This window comes from Hemitrygon akajei, chromosome 11 (assembly GCF_048418815.1).
Source record: "Hemitrygon akajei chromosome 11, sHemAka1.3, whole genome shotgun sequence".
NCBI lineage: Eukaryota > Metazoa > Chordata > Chondrichthyes > Myliobatiformes > Dasyatidae > Hemitrygon > Hemitrygon akajei.
Genome location: NC_133134.1, coordinates 135,707,225 through 135,725,527, shown reverse-complemented (window position 1 = coordinate 135,725,527; position 18,303 = coordinate 135,707,225). Strand labels below are relative to the sequence as shown.

The following is an 18,303-nucleotide window of genomic DNA, read 5'->3' as shown; positions in this document are numbered from 1 at the left end:
AGTTGGAATATTTAACAAATTTTGATGCATTGTTTAGCTATTACAATCACATGAAAGCAAATGTTTATGCATTCACAATTAACAGGAAAAATATTTACAGATTCAATTACTGTGATTTGTTAATGGGGAAAATATAATTTCATTTAACTACTTTAACTAATATCTGATTCTCAATATGTAAATTCAGATTGAGATCACCAGCTGTTTAATAAACTCTGATGCTCACTAATTGTTATTTCCTTGATGCCAGGTCTAAATTATAAATCTGAATTACAAACATTACCTCTAACATGTTTTATTTGAAATGCTGGTTAGAGAATAATTTGGTCAAAAAAATAAATCAAGGTATCTACATTAGAATTTACTTCATAATGATCCACTTTGAATCATTATTGCATCTGATTACTATTGTGCATTAGTGTCCGGAAAGATTTGTATTAATCTTGCAAGCTGTCAATGATGACTTTAAGAAATAACTCAAGTTCTAAGTAAGAGTATCAACTGTAATTTTCCCCTTTTCACTATCTATTTAATTATATAATTTCATAAGATTAAAATCATTGACATATAATTAACCACTGAAAAATATAGATGTATTTATGTACCATCTTTATGCATGCAAAGCCTAAGCAGTTACGTCAAAAGGTCAAGATCCAAGAGGAAACAATTATTTAATATAAAAATAGCAAGCTAGAGACTTGGCAGGAAGACAGCCCACTGTAGCTGCATCAAAACTCCTATTAGGGTAATAACTTTTCTGATTAGGACAAGAAAGTCAGGAGAGAATGAAGGATTAAAATGAATTGTGTTTTTCTTCTACTATAGCACTGCTTAATAATTTTGATGTACTTTGAGACTGCTTCTTGCTGAAAAAATATTAAACATTTAGTCAATCCATTCAACTTATAGATGAAGAGAAGAGATCCTTCAGGTATTGGAGGAAAATAGCCAAAGCATAACTCCTCATAAAAGAAAATTACTCACAGATAATCTGGATGCTACATATTTAAACAACCGTGTATTGTGTACATGGACTATAGAAAACATTTGACAAGGTGAACTTCAGAGAGAAAATTAAGAAAAATGCAACAGGAGGGAAAATGGGAGGAAAGAAACAGATTTTTGTAATGATTTATAGTGAGGAATCAAATCTCACAAGATTAAGTTATAGGCGAATTATTTTGACTGTAAACATAATGTCTTGGATACAAGTCTAAGTGGTGTTATAATTTGCATATAAGACCATTAAAACATTGGAGCAGGATTAGGCCATTCAGCCCATTGAGTCTGCTCCATCATTCCTTCATGGCTGATCCCAGATCCCACTACACCCCATACACCTGCCCTCTCACCATATCATTTGATGTCCTGATCAATCAGGAAACAATCAACTTCCACCTTAAATATACCCATGGGCTTGACCTCCACTGCAGTCAGTGGCCAGAGCATTCCACAGATTTACTACTCTCTGGATAAAAAAATGACTCTTTACCTCTGTTCTAACGGGTCACCTCTCAATTTTGAGGCTGTGCCCTCTAGTTCTGGAAACCCCCATCATTAGAAACATCATCTCCTATCTAGTCCTTACAACATTCTATAGGTCCCTCTGCATTCTTATAAATTCCAGTGAGTACAGGCCCAAAGCTGCAAAACACTGTTCATATGTTAGCTCCTTCATTCCTAGAATCATCCTCATGAGCATCCTCTGAACTCTCTCTAATGATAATACATCCTTTCTAGGGCCCAAAACTGTTGACAATACCCCAGGTGTGGCTTGACTAGTGTCTTATTAGCATTATCATTATCAGCATTATCTCCCTGTTTTTTATATTCTATTCCCCTTGAAATAAATGCCAACATTGCATTTATCTTCCTTATCATAGACTCAACCTGTAAATCAACTTTCTGGGAGTCTTGCACGAGGACTCCTAAGTCCTTCTGCACCTCTGATGTTTGAACCTTCTAACCATTTAGATAATAGTCTGCACTATTGTTTGTTCTACCAAAATGCGCTTATCATATATTTCCCAACGTGTATACCATCTGCCATTTTTTGCCCATTCTTCCAAGCTGTCTAAATCCTGCTGCAGTTGCATTGCTTCCTCAACACAACTTACCCCTCCACCTGTCTCCCATGTATTTTACCATTGTAGGGATACCGATAAGTATTTAGAAAACTAAAGGATACAATGAAAGGATATTAATAATATGTAAAAGGCTAAAAAGTGGCCATTGGAATTCTGTAGCACTAAGTGTGAATGATGCATTTTGGAAAATATATGACAGTGGTTAAACTATATACATGCCTTATAGACAAACAGAGAGCTTTTGTAAAGAACTTTCAAAACTGTTTCCCAGGTTGAAAAGGAAGTTGACAAAGATATACTATAGTTGGTAATAAAAGAGAAAACATTTATGTTAAGAGAAAAATTTCAACCTGACTGAAATATCAGTAAGATTATAGTTGGAATACTATTGAGCTCTATACCGTGCTTCATATGTTGAGGTTTTATAAAGACTATATCACAGATCTAACAATTTGCTTTGTGGTTTTAAGAGAAAATATGTATGAAGAAAGAATTGAAGCAGAGGAGGAGTTAAGAGCTGGGGTAGATTAGTCAATGGTCATATTGAATGGCAGGGCAGGCTTGGGTCACTGGTGGTCTAGTTCTCCTATTTTCTTGTGGGCTTATACATTTGCCATCAAGAAGGTTAAATGCTGACAAAGGATGGGTCAAATTGCCTATTTTCCTTTTAATGCTGCCAAGAAGAAACATGAAATTAAACAAACAGTCAACGTTTCAGGCTGAGACCCTTCATCAAGTCCTGATGAAGGGTCTCAGACAGAAACGCCAGCTGTTTATTCCCGTCCATTGATGCTACCTGAACTTCTGAGTTCCTGCAGCATTTCGTACACAAGATTTCCCACAATTACAGAATCTCTTGTGTTTAGAAATATGAAATACAAGTATTGTATCTGTAAGGTGGGTACTTTTCTTGTTTACTCTTCATCGTCATTTTTATAAATATCTGCATTAAATGGATGATAAATCTACATCTATGATAGGTTTTATTTTTCTTTAAGGGCAAATCACACTGGTTGCCTAAAAATCAAAGCTATTCACCCACAACCAGAGATTAAGAATCAACAAGTGACAGGAATTAATTTTCCCCAGATAATTCCCATTTCCTCAAAATATGTTATATATAGGCCATACAAAAATGTTATCTCTTTTTAAATGTTGATCCCTGGATAACTTAACAATGCAGCAATGAGTAAGAGGCAATAATCTATTGGGTCTGTTAATTTGTTGAAAAGTATTTAGTTTACATTCAGTGCTGAACTCGTGTTACGTGTTGATACCGTTACCATGGCAACCGGACAAGAAATCACAAATAACGTTGACGGGAGGCCAGCAAGCAATTCAAAAGAAAATATCTGATTTCAAAGGAAGAGAGAAATAAAACGATTTAATATTAAAAAGTAGAAATGAACATTCAAACAGGAGTGCTCCGAATACAGAGCAACACGTACATCAGGATAACAGAACCGAATGCATTTGTGTTATGAGCGATAGATGTGTTTGCTTCTTTTAATGTAAACTGGAATTTGATAGAATTGGAGCCGGGTGACACATAGTAAGGGGGTGGGGGAGTTGATTTTACCTCCATCCGCGTACTTCTCAGTACCGTAGCCGTCCTGGAGGCCGTTGTTCCAGGTGCCCTCGTACCTGGCCCCGCTCGCCTGGCTCTGCCTGACCCCGTACCTGCCTTTGAAACCGTGCGTCCACTCGCCTTTGTAAACCCAGCGCCCCTTAGTTTCCAAGCCCAGGCCGTGCCTTTTGCCCTGAGACCAGTAACCCTCGTAGGTGTTGCCGCTGGGCCAGGTGTACACGCCGACCACCTCGAAGCCGTAGTTCCAGGAGCCCGAGTACTCGCCCTGGCCCTTGGGGCCGGTGCAGATGCCGTGGCCGTGCGCTTTGCCGCCTTCCCATCCTCCACAGTACGCCCCACCATCGTCGAAATCAAATCTTCCTCCACTCATGCATGAAACGGATGCCGCCCGCCGCCAGCAGCAAAGAATCAGAAAGGGGTTACTCTATGTATATAAGGAAAGGAATCTGGATCGAACTGATGAATGTTCAGTTCTGAAGGTAGGAGAGATGGGGACGAGGGCTCCGTGCACCTGGTAGCCGAGAGTGCGGCGCCTCTCCCCACCGAACAACCAGACGTCATTGGGGGAACGGGAGGCAGCTGAGTGGCTGACCCCACTTCTCCATCTCGGCATACAACCGGAATGTTATAACATACCTAACAAGGCTATCAGATCACACTCGGTTCCAAAAATAAAACCCAATCAACAATCTCCGCAAACGCTTTTTTTAAAACATTACCAGCAGCACCGTAAGGGACTGGATTAATATTTCAAACAGCGGGTTAACAGTGCAAAAATTGTCATTCTATTTACTTAAAAAGACATACATGGTGATCTTAAAAGCGTCGTCTTCCCCATCAATGCCTTTCATGCCCTGTGCAATTCCATTAACTGTATCCTTGTAAAGTAATAAATAAAAATCGCACTATCCCTGTTATCGGCTTTTATTCGGGATTTAATTTAAATCACAAAGAACTGTAATTTTCAAAACACAGCAATACAACTCTCCTTTGCTTTATATTCGGTTCCGAGAAATTTAGTACCAATTAAATATCCTGGGAACAGTTTCAACTATATCCCTGTTTCCAAAGCCTGTGTCAATTTCGAAACTCGTCCAATTAAATCCGTTTTTTTGTATTGTACGTGTTTTGAAATAATCATTTTCTGTTTTGAAAGGGTTGTGAATGCTAAACACGTAGATAAGAGTTTTTCAAGCGTTCGAGGCGTAAACGGTTGTCCCGAGTCGTTATTGGGAAGGGAAGATCTATCTTGTAATTCCGGTCACTAGAAGGCGACCTAACATATCATGAATTAGTTTGATACACAAAAGCTTCAAACGGAGTGATAACTCATGTTCGAATCAAAATATAATTAGTTGCCACCAGTCACGTAATCCACTGTATGCTATAATTCCACTTTTACATGATTGTAAATTTTCAAAATTAGATTACATTTTAAAAGTGCATTTTCTTGTAATTACCGTGTTTGCTTCAACCCTTAAATGGATTATTAGGGTGCACCAGTAATTAACATCGTGGAATTGTCATTTCCAAAGGTAATAATCCAAAATGTATGTGGGTGTCTGGTGCATTATAAATCATTTGCATACCTAAGGTATGTAAGCAGTTCATACGCCAATATTTTACCTCTGCCGCATGCAGAATTACGCAGCTCATTACGATTTTGTTCTTTTCAAGGCGAGGAACCCAGTCAGAGCACAAATGTGGACGTTTTTATTAATATAGCTCGCCATGCAAGGAGCCCCCTTTCGCGAAGGGAGAAAATTACATCCGAATGTCAGGAATCCCGCAATAAAAGTATTGGTATAAAATTAAATATGATAGAATTTAATTAAGCAATTGCGCAGTGTTCCATATAAAATGTGATAGGTGTTTGTAAAATATTTGTAATGTGTGGCGTAACGAACACTTAGAAAACAACAGAACACAACTGACTGGTTTTGATTTATGTTAGTTGTGTTTTTTTTCTAAGGGAGATGACAACTTTTGACGTCGTTTTCTGGTGCAGAATCGGTGAAAGGACTTTCTCTACATCAGGTAAATTTGATATTGCCTGCTGGTACGACTGTCAGGATATTGCTTGGTGTGTCCCGTTAGCCTTTGACAGCTGACAATCAACCTCACAAGACTTCTTACATAAGCTAATACATAACTTTGAAAGAACCAAATGGAATCGGGAACTGTAGATGTAGCAGGTCTTTATTCAGCAAAGAACATTATTTTTTAAATACTCTTATTTCAAATATAATTAAATACTGTTTCAATAGAAACATAAGCGTAGTTTACTTCAGACCTTTGGGTATGGACAAATGGTTCCATACAATGATGCATTTACAATAGGAGCACATCTTAACAGATGCTAAGGGGCAAAATACAATCTAGAACTTTCCTTGATTTGTGTCATAATGGTACAAAATGGTACAAAAGATGTCTGATGCTTGGTTTGATGTAGGGCAATTCCCATGGCCCTTTTATCTGTCCATTTGGCCAATGCATATAGTTATGTCAGTTTCCAAAGCTCATCTATTAGGTGGCCTCCTGCTGTGAACTAGTAGCCTACCCTGGTCATAGAGGGTTTGTTAATGCAGTTGATTAACACATTTTACTGTGTAAGTTAATGCAAATGACTTTAGAATTTCAGAACTGATTACTGTGTGTAGCTCACATTTGGTGACAATTTAAAAGCTACCACTTGTTTGTTTACAACTTATACATTCTGACAATAGCTGTTTTCCCCTAACTACGGACTAAACAGCATATTTGTTAGTTGGGTATTTCAGTACCTTTGGTATTGGATATGCGGTGTTACAACAGTTTGAGAACTGGAGTTTTCCCTATACAACAAGAGTAAAGTGTTCTCTACTTGCATACGTGGTGATATACTGTAAATGCCTGTAAAGGAACATAGCATCGTATGAAATCCTTATGCTAGTTCTTTCACTGGTTTTAACCAGTGGAATTGTCACTAAAAACAGAAGAATTGTAACGTAGTGATTCACTTACTGACAGCATTTTAGTAGATGCAAAAAATCTGCAATAAAATAGAAAATGTTGGTCGGGTCACATCTGTGCGAAGAAAAACAGACCTGACGATTCCAGTTGAAGCCTCTTTGTCGGAACTGAGGTTAGTGTTTCAGCTCAAAGACCCATCATCGGAATTTTGTCAGCATAAATTTACTGGCCTATCAATCCATTGCCACAGGTTGATGATTCAGAGTCAAAAGATCAAATCCCACCACAGCTGCAATGGAGCTTAAATTCAGTTAGTGGGGGAAAAAATCTGGAATTCCTGTTAGTAATGATGGCCAGAAACATACTGTAAAGAAAACCCCTAAAAAGTAGGAAGTTAGGTTTACATATAGCTCCATAGTTATATATTTTGTTCTTATCTTGTATCTGAAAACCTTTCAGGGTAGTTATTGATTGAAGATCTATTATACATTTATTTTTAGAAAACGACAAAAGTATCCTTTAAAAGATAAATAAACCATAGATTATAATTGATAAATGTCATTTCATTGGCTTTTTTTGTCTATGTGACATTATTGCTGAGAACTCAGCAGCCCTGGATGTCACTTCGATGGTTGTTAGTGCAAAGAAGTTTTGACCTGTAAAAAAAGTTGCAGGAGGAGGTAGAACAGTATTGTTAAATCATTTATACAGGATAATTAAGCTACTACCTGTTTCAAGCAGTGGTTCCTTCATCAGATCCACTTTGCCAAAATTGTTTTAACAGTGTAGAGACCAGGTGTCATGGGTCATTCCTCTGATGACTTGTTCCTAATGGACAGGTGCACTCGTGCTATTAAAAATGCATTGGTGGAGTTAGTACTATCTGATTATAATTAAAGGTCATACACTGTTTCAAGAAGGCAATTTCATTGATTTTTAAAGGTGTAATGAGCAATAATGCGTAATTCTATAAAGCATATTACACAAATTAGAAATTCAGACCTCTCCAACTCAAAAATGTTCATAGCCTGGGAAAGAGTTGAAGCTACATAGATCTCCATTGCTGAAGATGATGTTTCTTGTACCTAATCCTTTTATTTCTGATTTATCTATTCCCAACACAGTCATGGTCTGACAAACTGTCAGATTGCGCAGCAGTTTAGAGATGCTAACGATATTTCCTACACCAACATTATCTAATATCAATCTTGCAGAAACAACACTTAAATTATGTTTTAATTTTTAACGTGAATCGTAATTGCCTTATTCACATACCAGACAAGCATCAAGAATCAAGGTCCAAATGGACGCATTGCACCCATTTTACTACTCTGTTCTCTAGTTATATTGTGAATGATTCAGGAACAAGTCCATCTATCATAATGCAGAGTAATACAATCCTCCAGCAAATTTAGCCTAATATTGACAGACTGCAGAACTACAATATATCTTTGCATATCTGATATTCAAGTTATGATGAATGCTGGGTGAACATTAACAATATTAACTTTGCTAATGTGCCAAAATATGTTAATGCCCATAAATTGAGAGGAGTCAGAGATTGTAGCCAGTTCTGCAAAATAGGTGCTTCAGGAAAAAATTGCCATACACATATCAATTTTTTTCTATTAGAATAATGTAGTCATATTGAATTAATTACTCAATTGACATAGGAGTTAAGACTTTTGAGAAATTAGTCATTGCAATTTCTTATATTTTTGGTGGTGATGACCATCCCCATGGTCCCTAAAAAGTCACAAACAAGAGAAAATCTGCAGATGCTAGAAACCCAAGGCAACACACACAAAATACTGGATGAACTCAGCAGGTGAGGCAGCATCTATGGAAAGAAATGAACAGTCGACATTTCAGGATGAAGGGACTCGGCCCAAAATGTTGAATGTTTATTCCTTTCCATAGATTCTATCATACCTGCTGAGTTTCTCCAGCATTTTGTGTATGGTTCCTAAAAAGTGTTTCCCTGCTCAGTGACAGTAAAATTTATTGGCTTGCATATGCCACATCTTATTGTGTGGTGTTATAGTCATATAGTTTTAGAGCACATAAATGATCCCTTCAGCCCACTATGCTCATGCTGATATTTTTGCCTTTCTACACTAGCCCCACATTAGAACCACATCTTTTTCTACCTTGCCTATTTAAATATCTGTCTTAATGACATGTAAAAAAAGTAATTGTCCCTGATTCCACCACATCTTCAGGCATTGCATATCAACCACTCTGTAAAAGCAAAACTTATGATTCTCTCTAAATCTCCTACTTTTCACATTAAAACCATGCAACCCCCGCTTCTTTTTGATACTGCCACCATACGAGAAGAAGATAGTGACTTATCTACCCTATCTATGCCTCTGTCGGGTCACTCCTCGGCCTCATTGTGTCCAGGAAAATATGCACAATCTAACCAATTTCTCCCCATAGCTAAAGTCCTTCAGTTCAGGCACCATCCTGGTAAATCTCCTCTGGAGTCTTTCCAGCCTCACTATATCCTTCCTATAGTGTGGCTACTTTCAGGGAACGACAGTATGTCCTTGGATTACAAGATGTCTCCCTTCATCAACATTCCTTAATGCTCTGTCATGTATATGTCCGACCTTTTCTTGACTTTCCAAAATATGTCACCTCTCACTGAACTTCAAAATCTTCACCCCATCTTAAAAGTTTCTTCCCCCCAGGCAGTTAATCTGATCAACCATTCTAGTTCACCTCCACCCCTCTCTGTCTATAAATTTAGTGACTGCACTGCACCATAAATATTTTAAACATTCTTTATAATGATTATATTGTAAAAAATGCAGATATTTATGTGAGGGATGTATGGGACATCCAGTGAGGGGTAGCACCTCTGGTGAAGGGGCTTGTCAGGTCCATTACGGGGCAGCTCACTCACTTTAGGCCCCCAATGGACATTCAGCTCTCACCTGTGGCTCCAAATAGCAGTTTGCATGTGACCGCGCCCACAGCACGGTACATTGCTTTGACAGGCATGCTAAACCAGGCGAGGGTAACCAGCAGCCTAATACCCCGGTGAGTTAGGGACATCTACTGTGAGATCCAACAGCTAGGAAGGCAGTACTGCAACGCTCCATGGTGAGCAAAGGGCAAGAGAAGGCACAGAAGATGTCATGGCCATTCACTGCAACGAAGGAAGACCCCAGTTTGTGATGCTTGCCTATATCACTGGACCCAGACTTCAAAAGTCGAGAGAGTGGGATTGCCCCATTGCATTGGCTTTTACACTTTCAGAACTGTCCCTCACAAGTTTCCTGTCATCGTTGGACGCGATGGTCAACCACCACCATTTATGTATATTTTATTCCATATTCTAACTTTATTTTCGTACAATTCTTTATTCTATATAATTGTTGAATGTTGCTGTTTTTGTTGCATGTAGCAGCAAGATACCACAGTGATTTCCTACTACATGCAAATGTATATGGTGAATAAAGTTGATTCTTGATCAAAGGTGACTCTGATCTGGAGTTATAACTTGAGCAAGTAGTTTGCATTTAATGTACACAGAACAATATTGCCAGCTTTCCCTATGTGCAGTGTAGTGTTGTATATTTGTATGTGGCAGATTCTCACAATTTTTAGCCTGTAAGTGCAAATCTACAATACAAATAACACTCTTCCAGGGGACTATTGCTACTGAATGAATGTATGCTACAATAGTGAGAGGGAGGAAGGAGCTATGCAAAGTTCAAAGTAAATTTGTTATCAAAATAAGTATATGTCACTGTATACAACCATGAGATTCAATTTCCTGCAAGCATACACAGTAAATCCAAGAACACATTCGAATCCATGAAAGACGGCACCTAACAGGACGGGCATCCAAATTGAAAAAGACAACAAACTGTGTAAATACCAAAGAGAAAATGATAATAAATAAATAAATAAATAAATAAGCAATAAAAATTGAGAACATAGAATGAAGAGTGGTTGAAAGTGAGTCCATAGGCTGTGGGAACAGTTCAGTGATGGGGCGAGTGAAAAGCCTTATGGGTGAGGGGTAATAACTGTTCCTGAACCCAGTGGTGTGGGTCCTGAGGCTCCTTCTTGATGGCAGCAGCAAGAGGAGAGCATGGCCTGGGTTGTGGAGGTTCTTGATGATGGATGCTGCTTTCCTGTGACGGCACTCTGTGTAGATGTGCTCAGTGGTAGACAGGGCTTTACCTGTGATGGGCTCGCTTGTGTCCACTACTTTTCTATTCAAGGGCATTGGTGTTTCCAAACCTGGCACTGATGCCAATAGACTCAACATAACACATCTATAGAAGTATCTCAATGTTTTAGATGTCGCGCTGAATCTACACAGATTTCTAAGTAAGTAGAGGTGCAGCCTTGCTTTCTTCATAATGGGCCCAGGGGAGATCCAGTGAAATGATAACTCTGAGGAATTTAAAGTTGCTGTCTACCTCTGATCCCCCTGATGAGGTCTGCCCCATGGACCTCCAGCTTCCTCCTCCTTAAATCAATAATCAGAACATGGACAGGTTAATAAAGAACAGTACCCACAGACAGCAAGTTTCCTTACCTTTTAAATAGCATGTTTTCAGGGAAACAGAGTGGGCGTGGGTTTGTTTCGCAAGTAAAGAAGACTTACTTTTTATACAGTGAGGATAAAAATCTCACTGCTTAAGAATTTTATGTGTTGTACCGCTGTTAACAACATTTGGAGCTGAGAAGGACGGTTTTTAAGCTAGAGATATTGTGGTAAGGAGATTGAAAATCCTGTAAAATAATGAAATACATTTCTTAATAGATGCCAAAACACACAGAAATGCGTGTAATACAGTTCTCCTCCAGTTAAATTGATTTTCAATAGAGTTGTTGGAATGAATTCTAGCCCCATAGGAATTAACACAGCACATTGTACTGAAAAATCAATCCATTGAAATCAATAGAACTAAACTTCACAGGCAGGGTGCAATTTACTAATACCATACTTCAACTTTAACACTACCGATGAATGATAAGTTTCTAGACATGTATTTTAAATACCTTATTATAGATTTAAGAGAGTAAGGGTGCTCATTTCAGTTCCACGCTGATGGGTTGTTATTAGTTGTTGCCCACTTTTTCCTTGATTTCCACCTTCCTCTGGAATCTTTTGAAGTTTTCAGATGGCACCCAATCAATTTCATTCATGGTCACTGCTTAGGACTAGTGAGTTGCCCCAAGTCTTCAACTAATATTGTGCTTTACTTTGTGTTTGTTACCTATATGCATGTGTATTCCGGCTCTAATCATTGACCTCAATTCAGTATGGTGTTTCCCAAATTTTCAAGGGCATAAAGTGGAGGGTAAACAGCATGACAACTTCACACCTCTTGCTCATTATAATTATATCACTATCCAACCAGAGCTTCTCGTGATATTTAGTAATTAATTGTGTACATCAGCAGGACCACCTATTTAGTTTCTCACTTCATGGATTCAATATGACTGAGATCTATTGGAAGACTTAGCAAGGTTTAATATATCTTGTTATCTTTTATTTTATGTAGTTGGCATAATTAGTTATTTACTGAAATAGATGGAAATAACCAAGGCGCAAGCATAGACCTTGTATAGATAATGCACTTTTTGGAGACATAGTTATAGATTTATATTGACCAAAATTATGAGAGCTGGCATGGGACTAGTGATCTTAAAGGCCACCTCCTGTACGAAATTGATAAGAAAAGCTATGTTGCGCATAGCAAGAAGAGTAGAATATTGATCTGATGGAACATTTGGCAAAGCACAGGAAAATGAAATTTAATCCCAACAGCTGTGAGGTAAGCAACACACACAAAATGCTGGTGGAACACAGCAGGCCAGGCAGCATCTATAAGGAGAAGCACTGTCGACGTTTCGGGCCGAGACCCTTCGTCAGGACTAACTGAAAGGAAAGATAGTAAGAGACTTTAAAGTATTTGAATCCAAACTCAGGTTGGAGGAACAACACCTTATATACCGGCTGGGTAGCCTCCAACCTGATGGCATGAACATTGACTTCTCTAACTTCCTTTAATGCCCCTCCTCCCCTTCTTACCCCATCCCTGACATATTTAGTTGTTTTTTTTTCTCTCTCTGCCCATCACTCTGCCTGTTCTCCATCTCCCTCTGGTGCTCCCCCCCCCCCCTTTCTTTCTCCCGAGGCCTCCTGTCCCATGATCCTTTCCCTTCTCCAGCTCTGTATCACTTTCGCCAATCACCTTTCCAGCACTTAGCTTCATCCCACCCCCTCCGGTCTTCTCCTATCATTTCGCATTTCCCCCTCCCCCCACTACTTTCAAATCTCTTACTATCTTTCCTTTCAGTTAGTCCTGACGAAGGGACTCGGCCCGAAATGTCAACAGTGCTTCTCCTTATAGATGCTGTCTGGCCTGCTGTGTTCCACCAGCATTTTGTGTGTGTTGTTTGAATTTCCAGCATCTGCAGATTTCCTCGTGTTTGAACTGTGAGGTAATGTGTTTTGGGAAGGCAAACAATGAGACACAACATCAGGGAGAGCATGTGTTTATGATCAGAAGTGAGACATCAGGGGCACCTTTTTCACGCCAAGGATGGCGCATATTTGGAATGAGCTGCCAGAAATGGTTCAGGCAAGCAAATTGTCAATATTTAAAAGTCATCTAGGTAAGTACAGATTGGAGCGGTGGAGAGGGCTGTGGGCCAAATACAGGCAAATGGGACTCACTCACTGGGCAACACAGTTGGCATGGGTGAGTTGGGCTGAAGGGCCTGTGTTAATGCTGTACGACTATGACAAAGTTAGTCTCTATCATTTAAAGCATATCTGAAGTGGTATTAAAAGAAGATACTAGGAGTTATTCTACAAATGGATCTAACTTGAGAAAGAATAACTGGGACAGTATGAACCCAGCTAATACTGGATATGGAGCAAATGGGCAGAGGATCAATATCCTATTTCTTTGGGGATAGAAGGTCCTGTAGACACATGACAGTAAGGTGCTGGGAAAATTATGGATGGAAAAATATGGCAATAATTTGATTACTGAAGTTATAGAAATAAAAGTGACAGAGTGGACTTCAGGAGTGAATGCACCATGATTCTTGTCAGACTGCTAGGCACTGAAACAGGTGATATGGTGTCTTTGGAAATACACTGGAAGCCAAATCATGTTTAGTTCCAATATAGGAGGTGCATACAACACAATGTACATTAATTTGCACTGTGCTCAAAAACAAGCTGTAATCCGTGTAAAATCTTACGTTATATCTGTCAGCTTCTTTATGAGATATGGCAACTCAGTGTTCTCCGAACCTACAGAAGTGCATCGCTTCTGTTCACATCGAGAGCCTTAGTGTAGCCAAACTCGTAACTGCTCATGGCCAGGGTAATCTACACATCCGCTGGCATTATGATCCTTATCCTGCTTGGACCTGTGTTTACAACAGATGTTAAACTTCAATCATCTTCATTAAGACACAGGCAACATAAACATTAATCCACACTAACATTTGGATCATGGACATGGGCCAGATACAGGCCAAAAACCTTCATTCCATTCTTTCTCCCTTGTCTTCTAGTAGTTTGTTCTGCTCTGTCTAACTTCTCTACATTTTTCTAGTCAAATTCAATGTGAAAAGGAAGATTATTCATGCACCCATACTTTGGAGTGATTGGCTACTCTAGAAAACTTGAAGTCATCAGTAAACACTGCAGCATAAGCCAGATTTTTGAAACCGGAATCAATTATGGGAATCCTCACAAGAAATAAATCAGCAGATAATATGTAAACTCTGATAATACTAGACAAAATGCACATGGGGGGGGGGGGAGTGACTGGTTCTTCATTATATTGACTGCATATTGATTGTCTCTATTTTCTGAGGAGACTGAGGTCCTTTAACATCTTCCGGACGATGCTGAGGATGTTCTACAAGGCTGTGGTGGCCAGTGCTATCATGTTTGCTGTTGTGTGCTGGGGCAGCAGGCTGAGGGTAGCAGACACCAACAGAATCAACAAACTCATTCGTAAGGCCAGTGATGTTGTGGGGGGTGGAACTGGACTCTCTAACAGTGGTGTCTGAAAAGAGGATGCTGTCCAAGTTGCATGCCATCTTGGACAATGACTCCCATCCACTCCATAATGTACTGGTTAGGCACAGGAGTACGTTCAGCCAGAGACTCATTCCACCAAGATGTAACACTGAGCATCATAGGAAGTCATTCCTACCTGTGGCCATCAAACTTTACAACTCCTCCCTCGGAGTGTCAGACACCCTGTGCCAATAGGCTGGTCCTGGACTTATTTCCACTTGGCATGATTAACTTATTATTTAATTATTTATGGTTTTATATTGCTATATTTCTTCACTATTCATGGTTGGTGCGGCTGTAACAAAACCCAGTTTCCCTCGGGATCAATAAAGTGTGCCTGTCTGTCTGTCTGTCTGATTACCTGTAGCATGTTAACACAGAGTACAGAGTATATTGTCCAAATTAACAGAACTATATTCAACATTCATTATGTTGGTTGAAATCATGATCTACCAGTATTGAATGTTGATAATAAATGTCAGTTACGCCCATGTCAATAATTTTATTATTTGTGGTATTTTTGCAATTAACATGTGCCATAGATGTAATCTGGCCTAGGAACAAGGTAATGCCCATGAAAACTGGAATTTTCATCTCATGGAATTTTTGTGTGTCAGTGTGTCACTCACTAATCAGACACTTTCAGCTGTTGTTGTTTTTCTTCCTCTTGAGAAAATATCAGCCCTAAAATAAGAATTTACTTTTCTTCTTTATTGATATTAATAGACTTACAGTGTTTCCAGCTGAATTTGACTTGACTTTGGTTAAAAAAACATATTTTTCTCTCTTGTGATGATTTTAATATAACAATATCCTGCTGACAAGTTTTTGCATTAATTGATTATTCCATTAGAGACACATGAATGTATATATCAGAATGACTAAGTTACAGAACTTATTCTCTTTTCTCTTCAGATATCCTCTTGTTATAAATAGATTTAATAAGCTATTTGAGTAATGATGTTAATGGCATCTAACACATTTTAAAACTTCTAAAAATATAGAAATGAAAATTTCATCACCAAGCTTGATGTATCAAAATGTGATAAGTTGAAAAAATCTGGCAATTTTAATAATGGTAAAACTATTAACATACAGCACAATTAAACCATGAAACCCACAGAAACCTTGGGATTAAAACTTTGTTCTGATGAAGGGTCCACAACTTGATACATTTACTGTTTCTCTCTTCATACATATCATTGAATTTTCCATAATTTTATGGTTCTTCTTTGTGAGCTCCATGCTTATATAGTACAACATGAAAATCTCAATAGTATTGTCAATAATTCAGCAGTCCTATGTAGACTTTGCTGTTTTATTACCCTTACCTTGAGAAATCAGTTGAATTGATATGAATTTGAGGTATTTTAAGAATCTGAAAATATCATGATAACAGGAGGCCACTGTTGTGTCTGTACAACTATATATCAATTAAATAAAGGCATGCAAGCGGAGGTGAGGTTAAATCGTATTCACTTTACAGAGAGAGTGAGAGAATGACAGATCAATGTGCATGAGTCAAAAAGTCATGCTAAAGGTAGTCATTGTGTGAAAAGAAACAGATCCATGCCTTACACTTCCTCTCCCTTGAGACTAATATAAGATGAAACTGTGTATGTAACAGAACATTCAATTTCCCTTTAACAAATCATAACTAACTTCTCTATACTAAAGGTTCAGTCTTTTGGGTGGCACTCTGTTTCTTGCAAGATAGTGCCTTTGGACCTGTGGAGTATCATCAGGTTTGACCGTTGTCTTGTCAAAGACAACTTTCCCTGTTGCAGCTGTCATGGTGCTATTAGTGACATGATCATCTCTGAGACGTAAGACCAGTGGCTGTAATGTGTCCGTCTTGTTCGATACAGTCTGTTCAGGTGTGTTCTTCAGCTGAGTATCCAATATCTGATCCACATGACATCTCCCTGTATGATTTCCAACATCCATTGTACATCAGTCATCCGGTTCTTGTAGCCATCCTGCCGGATGTCCACTTGACTTCTCAGTATTCATGTACTGGGACCTCCAGTCCAACCTCGAAGCTTCTTGCTGATTTACTTGGCAACTGGCTGAACTGTTTACTCTGCACTCCCTTCATAGATCTGGTTTCAGGAGGTCTAAGCAAGATCTCAGCTTCTTGCTCATAAACAGCATTACAGGTGTTTGATGTGTTATTGCAAGGACGGAGTTCCGATACACAAAAAGGAAGTTGTCCACCTTGTGTGGTAGAGAAGTGGCGTCATTGCTCATCATTTTAATGGACTTCTTGAAAGTTTGGACTAACCTTTCAGCTAACCTATTCGTTGCTAGGTGATGAGAACTAACTTGAAATATCTGATGCCATTTTTCTTCATGAATAACCTGAACTATTCTTGCATATATTGTGGTCCGTTGTCACTCACAATTTGTTCTGAAAGACATTTCTGGAGAAGATACTCCTCAGAGCAGAAAAAGGCTTTTGTAATGTGCTTGGCTTCATTGTGTGATCTCAGGCCATTTTGAATGAGCATTTACAGCAATCAGAGACATGGAGTTCGTGAATGACTCAACAAAGTCAATATGTACTCTTTGCCATGGTGAAGGTGGCCACTTCCATGGGTGTAATGGTACCTGTGGGGGTGCATTTTGAACTTTGTGGCATCCCAGACAGCTTTTTGTCAGGTCTTCAATCTGTCTATCTATTCCCAGCCATCACACATAGCTCCAGACGAGATTCTTCATCTTGACTGTACTCAGGTGTCCTTCATGCAGATTCTCTAACACTCTGCTGCACAGTTTAGAGGAACCACAATGGCAGAGCCATGTATTAGTGTTCTTAGACATACATCTGGTCTCATCTCACTGAGAACTCTGGAAACGTAGGAGCTGGCAATCATAGACTTTTGACAATGTCTGGTCATTCCTTGTTTCTCTTTGTATTTCAGAATTTGTTACTGGCAACTGGTCCACCAACGCTGTGTGGAACACTTCTGCTTGGTCACAATATGATGATTTTTCTTCTTCTGTTGCCAACAATGGAAGGCATTGCAAGCCATCAGCATTGATGTGTTGGTTGGTGCCCTTGAACTCAATGTCATAAGAGTGGGCTCCTAGGAACAGTGCCCAGTGTTGCAACCAGGTAGCAGACATCACTGGAATTGAAAATGGGCTCAAGGGGCTGGTGGTCTGTCACTAGTGTAAACTCTTTTCCGTAGAAGTAGTGGCGGAACTTCTTTATTCCCCACACTAGACTAAGGGCCTCTCCATCAATCTGTGCGTAGTTGCATTCTGTACTCATTAGTGATCTTGAGGCAAATGCAATCGGACGTTCAGATCTATTTTTCATAATGTGTGACAAAACGGCTCCAATGCCATAAAGGGATGCATCACACGCCTGTCTGATGGGCAGGGAATGGACGTAATGGGTGTGTAGTTCATCTGATGTTATTAGCTTCTTTGTTTCCTTGAATGCTTTTTCACATCTTTCTGACTATTTCCACTTTGCACCTGTCTGCAACCCATTCAATGGGTGCAGCACTGTAGCAATGTTTGGGATAAACTGGTGGTAATAGTTTACAAGGCCCAAGTATGACCTGACTTGTGACACATTTTCCAGT

General features: G+C 39.1%; 2 protein-coding genes across 6 annotated transcripts in view; one reads left to right on the top strand and one right to left on the bottom strand.

Moving 5' to 3' along the window:
• The window catches only part of jph2 (junctophilin 2), a 140,592-nt gene extending 136,312 nt beyond the window's left edge, over positions 1-4,280 (bottom strand). Inside the window, exon 1 of the mRNA XM_073061743.1 lies at positions 3,667-4,280. Within this exon, the coding sequence (XP_072917844.1) occupies positions 3,667-4,045 (379 nt within the window). The 5' untranslated portion in view covers positions 4,046-4,280. The remainder of the gene's footprint in view (positions 1-3,666) is intronic.
• gdap1l1 (ganglioside induced differentiation associated protein 1-like 1) overlaps positions 4,051-18,303 on the top strand; it is a 126,854-nt gene continuing 112,601 nt past the window's right edge. For 2 of the 5 annotated variants that reach the window (XM_073061744.1, XM_073061745.1), the window contains exons 1-2: positions 5,407-5,472; positions 5,648-5,712. The gene's annotated coding sequence lies outside the window, so the exon portion shown is untranslated. Of the gene's footprint in view, positions 4,155-5,400; positions 5,473-5,647; positions 5,713-18,303 lie in introns of those variants that run through there. The other 3 variants (XM_073061746.1, XM_073061748.1, XM_073061747.1) reach the window with 3 other exon arrangements.